Source organism: Lytechinus variegatus, chromosome 13 (genome assembly GCF_018143015.1).
Source record: "Lytechinus variegatus isolate NC3 chromosome 13, Lvar_3.0, whole genome shotgun sequence".
In the NCBI taxonomy this organism is placed as follows: domain Eukaryota; kingdom Metazoa; phylum Echinodermata; class Echinoidea; order Temnopleuroida; family Toxopneustidae; genus Lytechinus; species Lytechinus variegatus.
Window position 1 is genome coordinate 22,816,629 of NC_054752.1, and position 18,664 is coordinate 22,835,292.

The following is an 18,664-nucleotide window of genomic DNA, read 5'->3' on the forward strand; positions in this document are numbered from 1 at the left end:
AATATTACAGTATATCAAATGAGATCCTATTAAAGATTGATAAATAGACAATAGAATGTTATGAGGTAAGAACTTCTTTAATCTACTTATTGCACCAATAACCCTTGATATTTTGTGAGAAATGTAACTAATATGATTTTTCCAAGTTAATTTATCATCAATAATGACTCCCAAGAAATTAGTAGAATGTAATGGAATACGACAATTGTCAATAAGTAATTCTATATCAGAAAAATTGATTTGTTTATTCTTTGGTTTAAAAAGCATACAACATGTCTTAGTGACGTTGATTTATAACTTGTTTGATGCAAACCATTCAGAAAACTTTACTAATTCGGAATTTGCTGTGTTACACAAAAAATCACCTTTTTCCCAGACAGAAAAAGGTTGATATCATCCGCATAAATGATAGCATGAAACATTTTACTTACAAATTGGATGTCGTTGATATACAAAAGAAAAAGTAAAGGCCCCAGGCAGTACAGACCCCTGGGGGACACCTATTTTAATATTGCGCATAGTTGAAGATGTATTGTTCATATAAACATACTGTAATCGATTATACAAATAACTTTCAAACCAATCTAACACTGTACCTCGAATACCATAATGTTCCAATTTTTTTTTTAATAAGGATTTGGTGATCAACACAGTCTTTGGATAAATCTAAGAAAATACCAATGACACCATTTTTATTTTCATATGCTTTAGAAATATTATTTGTAAGTTCAAGCAAAGAATAACCTCCTCTAAATCCGAATTGTTTTGAATAAAGAATATTATGTTTAAGTAAAAAAGTAACTAAACGATTATAGATGAGTTTTTCAAAGATTTTAGAAAATACTGGTAAAACTGAAATCGGTCTGTAATTAGTCAACAAATCCTTATTTCCTTTTTTGAATACTGGGACAACTCTAGCTATTTTCATACTAGAGGGGAATATACCTGATTGAATGGAAAAATTAAATATTTCACTTAAAGTTTGGGCTAATAAAACAATTGCTACTTCTATTACACTAATATTAATATCATAACCAGGACTCTTGTTATTATCAAGGTTTTTTACAACTTCCATAATCTCATGAGGCTGTATAGGATTTATGTACAAAGATTGGATATTACGTTCACTTGATAAAAAATGTGAGAAGTCAGTATGTGTATAAGGTAAAGTGCTTACAATATCTGAAGCAACTGTACAAAAATATTCATTAAAGCATTAACTATATCCTCAGCTTTATCAATACGCACACCATTTTTCTCAATATAATCACATTGCACTTTACCCCGGGCAGAGGACAATAATTCATTAATGATGTTGGAACGAACATGATCAAATGCTAAATGTCAGGTATGAAATAATACAATGTAAGTATGATTTATGCAATATACAGGAGATTATAGGAGATGTTTGCAAGGGTAGTCCTGAAAAGATAACCAAAGTTTTATAAACTTAAAACTTTGTTTGAATGAAGGCTAATTTAGAGCTTCACGAAAAAAAACGAAAGAAAAAAAAGGAGAAAAATTCATTCATGAATATCATGATGCATATTCAATTTTACATTGTTATTTGGTGTCGCAATGTTGGATGTTGCTAAGAAATAAAAAGCCTTCATATCTGATGAATAATCTCCAATTTGAATTATCACTACCCTGTGTCAGAGGATAATTTCTGCATGAACTAATGTAGGAAGCTCTACAATATCTATATTTTCATCCTTTGTCTCCCCATGAGTCCCACTTTCTTGGGTTGCTGGGTTGAAAAGGGGTATTATCATGATCTTAAAGGAGAATGAAACCATTGGAACAAGATCGCTTGTGTGAAAACAGAAAAATCAAAGAAACAGATCAACGAAAGTTTGAGAAAAATCGGACAAATAATGAGAAAGTTATGAGCATTTGAATATTGCGATCACTAATGCTATGGAGATAGCGGATTGGCAATGCGACAAAGATGTGTGATGTCACTTGTGAACAACTCTCCCCATTACTTTAGTATATATTTCACTAGAATTGCCTCTTTTATCACATCTATCCATAAATCATGTGTTCTGTCTACATGAGGGCATGTAATACATATTTTTTAAGAATACATCATGGATAAAGAGTTTGTATCATCATAACAAAAAGCAAAAAGAGACATTTTGAGGGTATTTTCTAGTCCACCAAAGGGAAAGTTGTTCATCAGTGACATCACACATCCTTGTCGCATTGCCAATGTGAGGATCTCCATAGCATTAGTGATTGCAATATTCAAATGCTCATAACTTTCTCACTATTTGTCCGATTTTTCTCAAACTTTCTTTATTCTTATTCTTTGATTTTTCTGTTTCTATACAAGCCTATTTGTTCCAAAGGTTTCATTCCCCTTTAAGATCATCAGTTTTAAACCAGTAAACATATCGCTCAATTACAGAACCCAGTTGGCGTATCTATGAGCATCTACGATGACGTCTGTCATGCTTTCAACAAGAGCAGTGCAAGAACCAACATGCAAGCACAGCAGAACTATGCCTCTACCAACTTTCCCATGAGATTCCGCAGGACTCCAGACGTGTCCGAGCATTACGAGCGCTATGAGAGCAGCTTACTGGTCCATGAACGCAAAGAGGCCACAGTAAGTCATGACTATAGTTAAAGGCCAATCCAGTACTTAATATCGCTTATTGTGATTGAAAAAGTAAAATAGAAAGAGAAAGAGAATCTCCTGAATAATAAATGAATTAAATAAAGCTCCAAAGTTGCATAGTGGTCTACATATTCTTTGTAGGATATTGACTATGAAAAATTCTTGTGTTTATTTTGGTTTTTAATAAAGTAATTTTATCTATTTTTTAAAGTAAAATATTCATTGATAGGAGTATTTTGATCACAACCAGCATAAAAATGATTAATGCTAATCATTAAAGGTAAATGCCAGTGGTAACGATATCAAGATGAGTTCGTCCAGAATCCAATGAAATGACCACCAAAGTGTCTGTTTGTATATATTAAACATGTGTGCCAAAGGATTCTGGAAGAAATTGTGTAATTGCCAAGAAATCAGCAAATAAGCACAGGATTCGGGTAGAGCGTCGGGCCCGACGCTCTAAGCAATAATCATACATTGTCCCATGTGCGCTTATCTGTGTTGGTGATCTTCAGTGTGAACATTTTTCAGCGTAGATTTCAAGATTTCACAAAGTTCAGTTTATGTAACTGTACCAGATGTAGATCCTCGATGATATACTGACATTTAAGCCTGGTTTACAGACTTTTTCATGAAATTAGTGTTTACTGCAACTACTGGCATTTCTCTTTCACGGTACAAAATTTTTAATGAAATAACGTTTTGGACCAAATCTTTCCTCAGACCTGTAAGTATTTAATATCATATAACTTTGGAAGCATTTACGTGGGCGTCACCAATTTCGGTATCTACAGATTTGTATGACTTGATAAATATAATTATGAAATTTCATGTGATTGCCTTTGTGCATTGCAGGCGTCGAACATCGATGGATGCACTCCTCCCGATAATTAAGAAAGAAATTTTTTTTTTTACCTTGCTCAGTTTTCAGAGTCCTTCATCCAAAGTGCCAGGCGGTATCTCTTGACTGGAAAGCCTTTCCCTGAGCTGTGTGAACACAACGCACAGGTTGCAATGGACCTCGGCAGGTATCAGGTCAGTGATATAAGGGATTATGTGTGTTTTGTCTTAAACAGTATACAAATAATGAATGTTTATGAATGCAATGGAAAGAATACTTCATGAGGTGAAAGATGTAATGATCCATTCAACGAGGCGTAGCGGAGTTGAATGGATCATTATATCATCTTTCACCGAATGAAGTATTCTGTGCATTGCATGAATGAAAAAACATTCATTATTTGGTTTATGTGACACCTAAAAAATGATTTTTTTTTTTCATATGAAATTAATGAATTTTGATGTATGAAAACATGCTCATGCAGTGCAAGTTCGATCTGCTGATTGTTACGTCATTACAACATGCGCACTGCTGGTGCCTACAGCTGCAGTCTGGGTGCGTGTGTGCAATGGACAAAATCGTATGGATCCAAAATTGCACGATGAATGGATCCAAAATTGCACGGTTGATGACGTCATTGCAAAATGTGCTGAATGAATGATATCAAACGACCAATCAAATCACAAGGTTCTATGTAGGTGTCATATAACTTGGTTTAATTCTCGAGGAGCTCTCTTTATTTGACCCACCATAGCATTTAATGGCATCTACAATATTTCATTGTATTTCATATGCTTGTCAGACTACAGTTCCTTTAACCACGTACTATTCTTGAATCTTAACTATTTGTTTTTGCTTCTGATTGTTTCTCTTAATGCCACTTTGTTAAAGGACAAGTCCACCCCAACAAAAACTTAATTTGAATAAAAAGAGAAAAATTCAACAAGCATAACACTGAAAATTTCATCAAAATCGGATGTAAAATAAAGTTATGATATTTCAAAGTTTCGCTTATTTTTAACCAAATAGTTATATGAACGAGCCAGTTACATCCAATCGAGAGAGTCGATGATGTCACTCACTCACTATTTCTTTTGTATTTTATTATATGAAATATGAAATATTTTTATTTTCTCGTCATTGTCATATGAAATGAAGTTTCATTCCTCCCTGAACACGTGGAATTCCATTATTTTAACATTTTGTGCTTCTGGCAAGGAGGTCCTAATCGTCAAATTCGTAAAAATTGAAAATTGTATAATTCAAACAATAAAAAACAAAAGAAATAGTGAGTGAGTGACATCATCGACTCTCTCATTTGGATGTAACTAGCTCGTTCATATAACTATTTTGTTAAAAATAAGCGAAACTTTGAAATGTCATAACTTTCTTATTTTACATCCGATTTTGATGAAATTTTCAGCATTGTGCTTGTCTGATTTTTCTCTATTGATTCAAATCAACATTTTTCTGAGGTGGACTTGACCTTTAAATGGTTGTCTTGAAATCAGAGTGGATTAAGGAAAATATTTGTAGTCTGGAAGGGGTAATAGATCATGAACAAAAGCCACTACTTGAATCGAACTTGACTACGGTTCCTGCCCATTTATTTGTTTTTGTGCACACTCTCCATTGGTATTTGTAGTTTCATTCATTTGTTAATCCGTCTTTTGTATTTTTGTCAGATTGCTCAGACATGGAGGATGTTGAGATTATTCTACTGCACAGATACCACCAGTGCCACGCCCCCTGTCTATACCAACAAGGGGATTCCCCCAACAGAAGCAGCGGCATTCACCAACGATTCAGATAAAGGTAAATTCTCAGTCTGTGATGAAAATCATGAGGATGATATTGATGATGATGATAGTGGTGGTGGTGATAAAGATGATAATGATGAGTTAATGATGGTGGTGGTAGTTGTGATAAAGATGATGATGGTCATGGTAGTGGTGGTGATCACAGATACCACCAGTGCCACGCCCCCTGTCTATACCAACAAGGGGATTCCCCCAACAGAAGCAGCGGCATTCACCAACGATTCAGATAAAGGTAACTTCTCAGTCAGTGATGAAAATCCTGAGGATGATATTGATGATGATGATAGTGGTGGTGGTGATAAAGATGATAATGATGAGTTAATGATGGTGGTGGTAGTTGTGATAAAGATGATGATGGTCATGGTAGTGTTGGTGATCACAGATACCACCAGTGCCACGCCCCCTGTCTATACCAACACGGGGATTCCCCCAACAGAAGCAGCGGCATTCACCAACGATTCAGATAAAGGTAAATTCTAAGTCAGTGATGAAAATTATGAGGATGATATTGATGATGATGATGATAGTGGTGGTGGGGATAGTGATGAAGATGATAATGATGAGTTAATGATGGTGGTGGTAGTTGTGATAAAGATGATGATGATCATGGTAGTGTTGGTGATCACAGATACCACCAGTGCCACACCCCCTGTTTATACCAACAAGGGGATTCCTCCAACAGAAGCAGCTCCATTCACCAATGATTTAGATAAAGGTGACCACTTGTGACGATGACAAAGGTGACAATGATGATGATGGTGATGGTGATGATGATGATTATGATGATGATGGTGTTGATGATGATGGTGGTAATGATGATGGTGATTTAAATAATAATGGTGATGATGATAGTGGTAGTGGTAATTGCAAGTTTTTGCTTATTAACCTGGGCGTACATGTATGGCAAGTCTTTTTGAGATTTATTCTTATTTCTTGATATGAATATAATTCTTGATATCATAAATTGTATTCCTTGATATTTTGATAAATTGGGAATTGAATGTTATAAGGGCTTGTCATACTCCCATGTTGTAGATCACTGAGCAAAAGAAGAGCTTTCAATATAACCTTTTTGGGGGGTTTTGTGTGGAACAGCAAATTCATATTAGAATTCTGATTTTTTTTTATAGATATTTCAGCTCCTCAGTTTGGTCTCAATCATCTACCTTCTCATCATGACTTCCTGAACCTAAACCCTACTGCATCCAGCGCCATTGACTCCGCCACCGGCGTCACCGACGACAACGATTCCGTCATCAGTGACAGTGAGCACGACCACGCACTCTCCGGAGCACCGACCTGCGGCAAGCGACGCCACTGCTCACAAGATGGCGCCCTAGGTGCGGTGGATTTTTATTTTCCACTCGGTGAGGGGGAGGAGGAAGAGGAGGAGGAAGAAGAGGAAGGGGGTGTGTTCGGTCGCTATGGTGACGAGATGCAGGAGTGGAATGACTATGTCGGTCTACCGACAGAAGCATTTGGGCAAAGACATGAGATCCAAGACAGGTAAATTGTTGTCATGTACTTGCTATTTATTTTTGGTACATTCTGCTCAGGGTACTTTGGTATGCAGAAGATGAAGTTATAACAAGAATATTAGGAGATTAGGCTTGAGTTATTACATTTTTATAAAAAATGATAATTTTCTAAATTGGCAGCTAGGGTTAACTGGCAGAACCCCCCCCCATCCAAATTTGCTGAAATTCCATGTCACATCTTTCATGCAATGCCCTCCTGTTGCCTGAACAACTTGAAGATAACATCATTTTGTTCTCATTTGAGAAATAGGAGTCATATTTATTTATACTCTTCCTTTTTCTTCCACTGTTGTCTTTTTCAAAATGAAAGATTAATAAATGTATGTTGCAATTTTAACTCCTTGCCGATGTACAATTATTTTTTATGATTGGACACCTTTTGTTTGTTGTTTCTTTTGAAGACCGCCCTCTCCAGACATGTTGCAGGACAGAATACGACCCGAGTCTCCTGTTGTGTGAGTCAATTCTATTTCAATTTTTAAAGAAAATGAGTGTTGTATGATTTTTCGACATGATGATTATAATGAGAGCTGAGACGCAAAAAAAGTAGAGAATTTAACAGAAAATTTATTTTTTTTAAGGATCATCACCTTGCTTGTAGAGTTGTTAATTTTCAAAGCAATTTTTTTATCAGACATCATTTAGATTTCTTTTTAGAAAAATGGTATCAATAGCCAAAAAGTTAATTGGTTTGGACTTTGTTGATGTTGATGTGTGACTATTGTTGTTATTCTTAATGTGGCATTTTAAATTGTCCAAACCTCTTTAAAGAACTTGAACTTACGATATGTGAAAGGCAGTTGATATTCAACTCCAAAAGATAAAATATTTTCACTTTTCAGGCCGCTACTGGACCTAGAACCTGCTATTACTGTGAACTCTCAACTCTTCCCCTCGGCACGGTCTCTGAACCAGACTCCTTCTAAGCAGCTACCTGAGCTACAACTCTCTATCAAGTTCACTCCTATTGTGGTTAACATGCTGTCTGACTATGCTGAACAGGTAATGTCATTGTTGGGGTATGGCGGGAGATTATGGTGGTGATGGTGATGATGATGATAAGGATGATGATGATGATGGTGATGGGGAAGGTGATGCTGCTGATGATGATGCTGCTGATGATGATGATGATGATGATGATGATAAGGAGGATGATGACAACTCTATCAAGTTCACTCCTTATGTGGTTAACATGCTGTCTGACTATGCTGAACAGGTAATGTCATTGTTGGGGTATGGCGGGAGATTATGGTGGTGATGGTGATGATGATGTTGATGTTGATGATGATGATGATGGTGATGCTGCTGATGATGATGATGACGATGATGATGATGAGGATGATGATGACAACTCTCTATCAAGTTCACTCCTATTGTGGTCAACATGCTGTCTGACTATGCTGAACAGGTAAATGTCATTGTTGGGGTATGGCGGGAGATTATGGTGGTGATGTTGATGATGATAAGGATGATGATGATGATGGTGATGATGATGATGGTGATGCTGCTGATGATGATGATGACGATGATGATGATAAGGATGATGATGACAACTCTCTATCAAGTTCACTCCTTTTGTGGTTAATATGCTGTGTGACTATGCTGAACATGTAATGTCATTGTTGGGGTATGGCAGGAGATTATGGTGGTGATGGTGATGGGGATGATGATGATGATGCTGCTGCTGATGATGATGATAATGGTGATGATGAAGATGATGATGGTGGTGCTGGGGATGATGATGATGATGCTGCTGCTGATGATGATGATGATGCTGCTGCTGATGATGATGGTGATGATGATGATGGTGATGATGATGATAATGGTGATGATGAAGATGATGATGATAAGGAGGATGATGATGTTGATGATGATGACAGTCTTGATGGTGATGATGATGATATTGTAGTGGTGGTGGTTATGATGATGACAAAATTGATAAGGATGATGTTGATCATTAACATGAAAGTATTGGTGATGACAATGGTGAAAGATGATTTTGATATTGGCAAAAAATGAAGATGATGCAAAAGATGCTGATAATCACAGAATACTGTGGGATGACTTTTTGAGGGTTTCATGTTTTCATTTTCTTCATTTGATCAAATCAATCCAGCAATTTATAAACAAATAAAATATATGATTGTGATGTTGAGAAATGATTATGATGGTGATGGTGTCAATGATCACAATGTTTACAGAGATATTGATATTGATTGTATTGCTGATGGTGACAAGATGAAGACGGCAGTGATTAGAAGAAGAATCATGACACTGGCATTGGGTGATTTCAAGTTCAGTGTTGACCTTTTGGTGTTGGTGTTGGGTCAATTTTTACACGATTATAACACCAAACATAAAATGAGGATGGTCTCGAAAAGTCACTCACTAGTTGTTGAGATGTCAATAATGTGATCTGGATCAGTTTTTCAAGCTCTGAATAAGTTTTGGAGCTAGGGGAAGCAACCAAAATTTCAACACTAACACCAACACCAAGGCCAACACCAAACTTGAAATCACCCACTGATTACAGGCTTTATTTCCCCAGCCCCTATCCCTATCAAATCTTTTTTTCTGTTTTTTTTGGTGGTGTTATCTACTGAAACGATTCACAAACATTGATTTTAAAATGCCTCCACTTTTTATTTCCATTCATGGTTTTTTTTTTCCTCAGGGCGATGTTCAAATGGCAGTATCGGCATTTATCGTCCTCGACAACAAGATACGCAATGAAATAGCCTCTGAAATACAGGAACAATGGTTCATGTCTTACATAGGTATCTACATTTTCTCTTTAAGAATTACTTTGATTGTTGAAATGAAATAATTGAATTATTGATGAATCTATTTATTTCGATTATTGCTATTTTATTATTCATGAGTCCACTCTTTTGAACAGTGTAGGTATTTATTACAAATAGTGGATTCATGGATAAGATAGAATACTCAACCACGGCAACAGGCGTCGATTACGTGCACAGTGACAAAATGCATGAGCATTATTATGTGTGGCAAGTAATCATGATTTACACATGAAATCTGCATAAACCATGGGTTCAAACATATTTTTCTTATAATCCACCTATGTGAATGCTGGCCATTGTATTAAATCCGGTTGGATCCGCGCTTGGACATCCTTGCAATTATATCTGATCATTTGTTGTTTTTGTTTTTATAGAACTTCTGAGTCGGTTCAAGCTGTGGTGTGTGTCCAACCAAGTTATCAAGCTCAGTAAACACCCCGCTGTTGAGAGCTTAAATCAGGTATTTACTTGGACAAAGGTCATTAATAATTCCCTATTAGGCCATTTTACCTTCCATTTTGAGCAGTTTGATCTGATAAAGTTTGACAACAACCTTAAAGTCCTGTTCGGATATGGTGAGACCAAGCTCAGCAACGTTTTTCATAGTGTTCAGACTTAGGAGAACAAGATACATTACTGTTATACCTCGTTCACATTTGCTCTATTTTTGTAATAGCCACATTAAGGTGGTTTTGATAAAAATGAATAAAACAGCTGTTTTCGACTTGCCGTAGAGCAAATGTGACGGGGTATAAATGAGAATGTACATGTAATTCATGCTTCAAACCTTAAACATTGACTGAATTTGCGCTGACAAACTCGTCACATCACCATGGTATCAATGTGAAGTCATGAGTCACGCTATATCAATTTTCAATTCCTATTTCAGTTTGACATATTCTTCTAAGCATGAAACAAACAATATAGTATGATACTGTACAAACATGAAACACATCAATGAAATAAAAGAAATACTTTATAGTAAGTGTACTGAGAGGGTAGCAACCAAAAAGGAAAAGAACCTTATTAGTTCCTGACCCATGATATCATAGATTTGTCAGCACAACCTGTAGTAATTTTAACAAAGTTTGTTTTTTCCTAATTTTTGTAGAATCTGATTAAACAGCAAAATGTTTCTGAGCACATCATTTACTAATTTTAATCATTGTTTGTTATATTAAACGGGTTTATCAGGCTTTTTTTTGGGGGGGGGGAGGGAGAGATCGATTTGACCCCCTCAAATTTCTTGTGGATCGTAAAACAATTTTGCATAGATATTCTGATACATTTAAAGATTGCTAAATAATTGGGAATTGATGAGATCAGAAGTCAAGTTTCTAGATATCTTCTACCAACACAGATGAAGTTTCATGATCATAAATTATTTTTCTTATGATCTTGCTATTGTCTCATTTATGATAAAATCCAGGGTGCTACATAAGCACTTTCCCGATTGCCCGGGGGGCAAGTAAGAGTTAGAGTTGGGCAAGTGTTTTGAAGTAAAGACCGAAACTGCTTGCCCAAATTGGGCAAGCAGAATTCTCACAGTAGAATGACCAAAATTAGGGTTGATATGATATATTTACCCTAATTTGGGGCATGGCACGCAAGATAAAATCACTCAATCAAAATAAATGCAATAACAAAGTAGATCAGTTCATGTAAAAAGAGAGAAAAAAAGAGCAATGGTTTATAAAACCGCAAAACTTTCTTTTGAAGAGGTAAAACTTTTTTTAAATGATAATTTTGGGCAAGTGAAGTAGGTTTTTGGACAAGTATATTCCAACTATTTAAAAATTTACTCGTCCAACCGGGCAAGTGCTTCTACAAAATTATGTAGCACCCTGATCAAATCCTTTGAATTCATTTTTGCAGCAATCTACAACAGTGTACACAAAGTGCAATAGGTGCAATCAGACCTTGGAGAAACTGTCCTGGGTGTGCTTTCAAAAGAATCGCCAAAGCTTCACAAATCCATGCAGTATATGGTAAGGATCTTTGAAATTCTTTTTTTTTTTAGATTAAAAACAATGACAGTCTACGATATTCATAAATTTAAGATTGCTACACTTATGTACACGGTTAGATATATCATCAATTTTTTTGTCTTTTGTCTCACCTGCATAGCAGAGTGAGACTATAGGCGCCGCTTTTCCGACGGCGGCGGCGTCAACATCAAATCTTAACCTGAGGTTAAGTTCATGAAACTTGGCCATAAGGTTAATCAAGTATTATTGAACATCCTATTAGAGTTTCATGTCACATGACCAAGGTCAAAGGTCATTTAAGGTCAATGAACTTAGACCATGTTTGAGGAATCAACATCGAAATCTTAACCTGAGGTAAAGTTTTGGAAATGTCATCATAACTTAGAAAATATATGGACCTAGTTCATGAAACTTGGACATAAGGTTTATCAATTATCATTGAACATCCTGCGTGAGTTTTATGTCACATGACCAAGGTCAAAGGTCATTTAGGGTCAATGAACTTTGGCCAAATTGGGGGTATCTGTTGAATCCCCATCATAACTTTGAAAGTTTATGGATCTGATTCATGAAACATGGACATAATAGTAATCAAGCATCACTGAACATTTTGTGCAAGTTTCAGGTCTCATGTTTAAGGTCAAAGGTCATTTAGGGTCAATGAACTTTGGCCGAATTGGGGGTATCTGTTGAATTACCATCATAACTTTGAAAGTTTATTGGTCTAGTTCGTTTAACTTGGACATTAGAGTAATCCAGTATCACTGAACATCCTGTGCGCATTTCAGGTCACATGACCAAGGTCAAAGGTCAATGAACTTTGGCCGAATTGGGTTTATCTGTTGAATTACCATCATAACTTTGAAAGTTTATTGGTCTAGTTGGTTAAACTTGGACATTAGAGCAATCAGTATCACTGAACATCCTGTGCGCATTTCAGGTCACATGACCAAGGTCAAAGGTCAATGAACTTTGGCCGAATTGGGTGTATCTGTTGAATTACCATCATAACTTTGAAAGTTTATGGATCTGATTCATGAATCTTGGACATAAGAGTAATCAAGTATCACTGAACATCCTGTGCGAGTTTCAAGTCACATGATCAAGGTCAAAGGTCATGTAATGTCAATGAACTTTGGCCATGTTGGTTTTTTTTGTTGAATAACCATCATATCTCTGTAAGTTTATGGGTCTAGTTCATAAAAAGTGGACATAAGAGTAACCATGTATCACTGAACATCTTGTGCGAGTTAGGGTAGTTTTCAAAGTCAGCACTGCTGCTATGTTGAACCGCGTGATGCAGGTGAGACGGCCAGAGGCATTCCTGTATCCCAATTCAAATATCCGAAAAGTCATGATCTCAATATTTGCAAAAATAACATATAGATAATAATTGTATACAATCTTCTAAATTTTATAAAGGGAAAAGGGGATAAAGACACTTTATAGGATAGATAGATTGATAGATAGATAGGTAGATGGATGGATACATAGATGGATAGATAGATAGATACATGTAGATAGATGGATAGATAGATAGAAAGTTCGATTAAAGGATGGATGGAGAAAGAGAAATTTGAATAGATAATTACAGTGATAGATAGAAAGAATGTCAGATGGATGGATATACATAAGTATGTGTATGAATAAAATTAGAAGCAAAAACCAGCTCTGTAACATGTACATGTGTTTGCAAAGAAAAGTCATGATCTCATTATTTGTAAATATAATATTTAGATAATAATAGTGGTATACAATCTTTGAATTTTATAAAGGGAAAAGGGGATAAAGACAGTTTATAGGATAGATAGATTGAAAGATAGATGGATGGATAGATAGATAGATGAATGGATAGATAGATGGATGGATACATAGGTGGATAGATAGATGATAGATAGACAGATAAATGTAGATAGATGGATAGATAGATAGATTGATAGATAGATAGGTAGATGGATGGATACATAGATGGATAGATAGATAGAAGAAAGATAGATTGAAGGATGGATGGAGAAAGAGAAATTTGAATAGATGATTACATTGATAGATAGAAATAATGTCAGATGGATGGATATAATATACATAAGTATGCGTATGATTAAAATTAGAAACAAAAAACAGTTCTGTAACATACACATGTGTGTAAACAACTATGTAAACTTGATACAGAAAGGTCGGCTTATGATGATAAGATATTCAATGACAAAAGTACATTTAGGTAAATTCAATGACAAGAGTATACCTATTTACATGTACTTTGGAATGACCTTGTGAGTGACGGTACCTTTCAGTCGGTTACATGTACGTGTTATGTAATTAAACATTTATTCATTCTTCAACCTCATTAAAATAATGTTACAGTGTACTTCAATTGTATTATATAAATTACTGGTGCAGGTAAATGTGTATTACATAATGAATGGATTGATAGATGGATGGATGGATGGGTGGGTGGATGGATGGGTGGATGAATAGATGGATGGTGGATGGATGAATGGATGGGTGGGTGAGTGGATGGATGGATGGGTGGATGGATGGATAGATGGAGGGATGGATGGATGAATGGATGGGTGGGTGAGTGGATGGATGGATGAATGGATGGATGGATAGATGGATGGATGGGTGGATGAATGGATGGATGGATGGGTGGGTGGATGGGTGGGTGGATGGATAGATGGATGGATGGGTGGATCAATGGATGGATGGATGGATGGGCGGATGGATGGATGGGTCGATGGATGGGTGGATTGATTGATTAATTAATGAATGAATGAATGAATTGATTAAAAGAATTAAGTGAACGAATGAATTGATTGTATTGAATGAATGAAATAAATGGATCGATTTAAATGATTGTATGAATGATTTGTACATTCACATCAAATGAAAAAAGGGTGAAAATAGAGTGAGAATTGTTTTTTTAATAAATCAATTTTATCTTGTTTTCTCCCCACCTCCTTCCTCTCTCTCTCCCTACTCTCTTAACCTATAACAGCCATTTACCAGTGAAAGGCCTTTATGCATGGTGCCAGGGCTGTTCACATGGCGGACATTTAGAACACATTCGAGAGTGGCTCAAGACAAACCAATATTGCCCTACAGGCTGCGGGCATCAGTGTGAATACACCTAATACATTGGATAATCAGTTCAAGAGATAGTATGAACGCAGCATTGTTCCTATTTGCATGGAGGTATTAACATTTCAAACCAACATTGCCTACAGGCTGTAAGCACCAGTGTGAAAACACTTTATACACTGGAGTAACAGTTGAAGTGATATTATGAACGTAGAATGATTCGTATTTCCATGAAGGTATTACGTTTCAAACCAGTATTGCCCTTCAGGCTGCAGACACCAGTGTGAATATCCCAATACACTGGTCTTACAGTTGAAGTGATTGTATGAACGCAGTATGGTTCTTATTTTCATGGAGGTAAACCAGTATAGCCCTACATGCAGCAGACACCGGTGTGAATACACCCAATACACTGGACTATCAGTTGAAGTGATAGTACATGTATGAACGCAGCATGGTTTTATTTCATGAAGGTATTGACGTTGCAAACCAGTATTGCCCTATAGGCTGCAGACACAAGTGTGAATACACCCAATACACTGGACTAACAGTTGAAGTGATAATGTGTGGCATACACTGTAGATCTACTTGTGTACATGGAGCTATCATCGTTACGCGCTTAAAGCATGGGTGATAATGTGGACACATACATAAAACAAATTCAATTTTCAATTTTATTTGAATATTTTTTCTCATAAAAATCCTTAAAATAAAAATACACAACATATGTACAAAGATTAAAATTCACAAAAACAACTGCAAAGTGCCCATCAGATTAAGTATGTAGTAGCAATCAACCATTGTAAAATTGTAACATACATTTGCAAACAATTTATGCAATACCTCATAAGTTTTTGTCTCACCTGCGAAGCAAAGTGAGACTATAGGCGCCGCTTTTCCGACGGCGGCAGCGGCGGTGGCGGCGGCGGCGGCGACGGCGGCGGCGGCGTCAACATCAAATCTTAACCTGAGGTTAAGTTTTTGAAATGACATCATAACTTAGAAAGTATATGGACCTAGTTCATGAAACTTGGCCATAAGGTTAATCAAGTATTACTGAACATCCTATTAGAGTTTCATGTCACATGACCAAGGTCAAAGGTCATTTAGGGTCAATGAACTTAGACCATGTTGGAGGAATCAACATCGAAATCTTAACCTGTGGTTAAGTTTTTGAAATGTCATCATAACTTAGAAAATATATGGACCTAGTTCATGAAACTTGGACATAAGGTTAATCAAGTATCACTGAACATCCTGCATGGGTTTCACGTCACATGACCAAGGTCAAAGGTCATTTAGGGTCAATGAACTTTGGCCGAATTGGGGATATCTGTTGAATTCCCATCATAACTTTGAAAGTTTATGGATCTGATTCATGAAACTTGGACATAATAGTAATCAAGCATCACTGAAATTTTTTTGCAAGTTTCAGGTCTCATGATTAGGGTCAAAGGTCATTTAGGGTCAATGAACTTTGGCCGAATCGGGGGTATCTGTTGAATTACCATCATAACTTTGAAAGTTTATTGGTCTAGTTCATTAAACTTGGACATTAGAGTAATCAAGTATCACTGAACATCCTGTGCACGTTTCAGGTCACATGACCAAGGTCAAAGGTCAATGAACTTTGGCCGAATTGGGTGTATCTGTTGAATTACCATCATAACTTTGAAAGTTTATGGATCTGATTCATGAAACTTGTACATAAGAGTAATCAAGTATCACTGAATATCCTGTTTGAGTTTCAGGTCACATGATCAAGGTCAAAGGTCATGTAAGGTCAATGAACTTTGGCCATGTTGGGTTTTTTTGTTGAATAACCATCATATCTCTGTAAGTTTATTGGTCTAGTTCATAAAAAGTGGACATAAGAGTAACCATGTATCACTGAACATCTTGTGCGAGTTAGAGTAGTATTCAAAGTCAGCACTGCTGCTATATTAAACCGCGTGATGCAGGTGAGACGGCCAGAGGCATTCCACTTGTTATTCATATAGCACCATCTATCTGGAACTGATTTATTCCAAAGCACATTGTTATTATTATCATTACCCTGGCTTTAGCTCAAGCTTCCTTGTAGTGCTCAGTACATTCAAGGAAATAATCCTGCCGGGTACCCATTCACCTTACCTGGGTTGAGTGCAGCACGATGTGGGTAAATTTCTTGCTGAAAGAAAACACGCCATGGTATGGATTTGAAATCCATGTCCCTCTGATTTTGAAAGATGAGAGTCGTAACCAGTAAACCGCGATGCCCCCTCCCTTCCCCCCACCCACAAAGGCCACTCAATTTGTATCCAATCAGATGTATTTGTATTTGATATGTAGTTGCACCCCATATGCAATTAGCCCCCATTTTTTAAAATACAATTAATAGCAAGATGCTGAAACTGAAATATTCCCTGTTGATATGCTGAATGCATAAGTAGAGCTCAGTTGCAAAAGGGTTAGGTCAATTTTTTTTAATTTGATTTTCTTGTCTCAACATATAGATTTTAGTAGCTCTATAAGATTATACCAAAGAAAAGTTGAAATTCCCATTAAAAGGTGAACAAAAGTGGTAAAGAAAATTCACCTTTTTTCCAAAATGGGTTAGGTCCATTTCAGTTTGGTTACAAAAGCGGTTAGGTCCACAATGATAATTTTTGAAAAAACGATATAGAAAAAAGACAGATTTCTTTTATACCCAATTTTATGTACACATGATAGGGTAGTACATCATGACAATTTAGTTTCTCAGAAGTATATTGCAATAGGTGAGAATAAAAAACATGATTTTTCTCGGAATGGTCCAAAGTGGAGCTAACCCCCTTTTGCAACCAAACCCTTCATATGTAACAGAAGTCTTAGCACAGGCATAGTATCTGTGAAACGCATCCTGCTGCATTGGACCACATGTGCAGTCTATTTGGTGGGTGCTCTTGAGCATGGTGTATGGCAAATCTTGGATCATTTGTCACTTTAGAAAAAATAGTGACTTCCATTTTTAACCTCAACAGTTTGGATATTGCTTATTCACAAAAGAGATATTCCTTATTCCATCAGAAGCACATTTTTGACCAGTCAATTCATGCCTTGAATGAATCATAGCTGTACTAGAAATCCACCATTTTGTGCCCTGTGGTGTATTGCATTACATAATTATGTACTTTATGATATCTTATATTGTATTATGTGTACTATATTGTATTATGTGTACATGCAAATATGAAATATATAGTTTATTTTGAAATTCAAAGAAAAAAGTAGGCCTTCTGACCGAATAATTCATGTGTGTGTGCGTATTCATGGCACTGTGATTTGATAATTGATTGAATATTTAATGATAGATGAAGGGGGAGGGGAGGAGGAGAAGAAGAAGAAGAAAGAAAAGGAAGAAGGTTAAGAAGAAGTAGAAGAAGAAGAGGAAGAAAGAAAAAGAAGAAAGATTAGAAGAAGTAGAAGAAGGAGGAGAAGAAGAAGGAGAAGAAGAAAAAGGAGGAGAAGAAGAAGAAAAAAAGGAGAAGAAGAGAATAGGAGAAGAAGAATAGGAGGGAGAAGAAGAGGAGGTGGAAGCATTGGGGAAAGTAGAATTACATCACATAATGGAGAAGAAGAAAAGTACAAAAAAGTGGGAAGGGGAGAAGAATAATATAAAAAGATGAAAGGGTACAAGGAAGAGAGAAATAAGAAAAGGAAAATGAAAATAGGAGATGGTGAAAGCGAAGGAGAAGACATAAAATCAATGTCTACACAAAGCCAACCAATGCATCTGTGAATAACATTCAACTGTGCCGAGATTTTATTCAGATTTTTAATTTCGTAATCGCTTAAACCACCCCTCAAAGGAAGTAGGACGCATTAACAAACTTTTAAAATGCCAAATCCTTTATCCCTATGAAAATTGTTCTCATAATACTTATTCCCCGTTCACGCGTCTCCCACTTCAATTAATGGCCTCATTAGACCAAAGCTAACGATCCTCAC

At 36.2% G+C, this 18,664-nt stretch overlaps 1 protein-coding gene across 2 annotated transcripts in view; it reads left to right on the forward strand.

The window, feature by feature from the left end:
• Positions 1 to 15,536, forward strand: part of LOC121426530 (GATOR complex protein WDR24-like) — a 29,407-nt gene extending 13,871 nt beyond the window's left edge. For both annotated transcript variants that reach the window (XM_041622872.1, XM_041622873.1), the window contains 10 exons: positions 2,414 to 2,614; positions 3,551 to 3,661; positions 5,153 to 5,282; positions 6,418 to 6,793; positions 7,227 to 7,280; positions 7,668 to 7,827; positions 9,500 to 9,602; positions 10,004 to 10,089; positions 11,505 to 11,617; positions 14,613 to 15,536. In XM_041622872.1, coding sequence (XP_041478806.1) covers positions 2,414 to 2,614; positions 3,551 to 3,661; positions 5,153 to 5,282; positions 6,418 to 6,793; positions 7,227 to 7,280; positions 7,668 to 7,827; positions 9,500 to 9,602; positions 10,004 to 10,089; positions 11,505 to 11,617; positions 14,613 to 14,748 — 1,470 coding nt within the window. In that variant the 3' untranslated portion in view covers positions 14,749 to 15,536. The remainder of the gene's footprint in view (positions 1 to 2,413; positions 2,615 to 3,550; positions 3,662 to 5,152; positions 5,283 to 6,417; positions 6,794 to 7,226; positions 7,281 to 7,667; positions 7,828 to 9,499; positions 9,603 to 10,003; positions 10,090 to 11,504; positions 11,618 to 14,612) is intronic.
• The last annotated feature ends 3,128 nt before the right edge of the window (positions 15,537 to 18,664 follow it).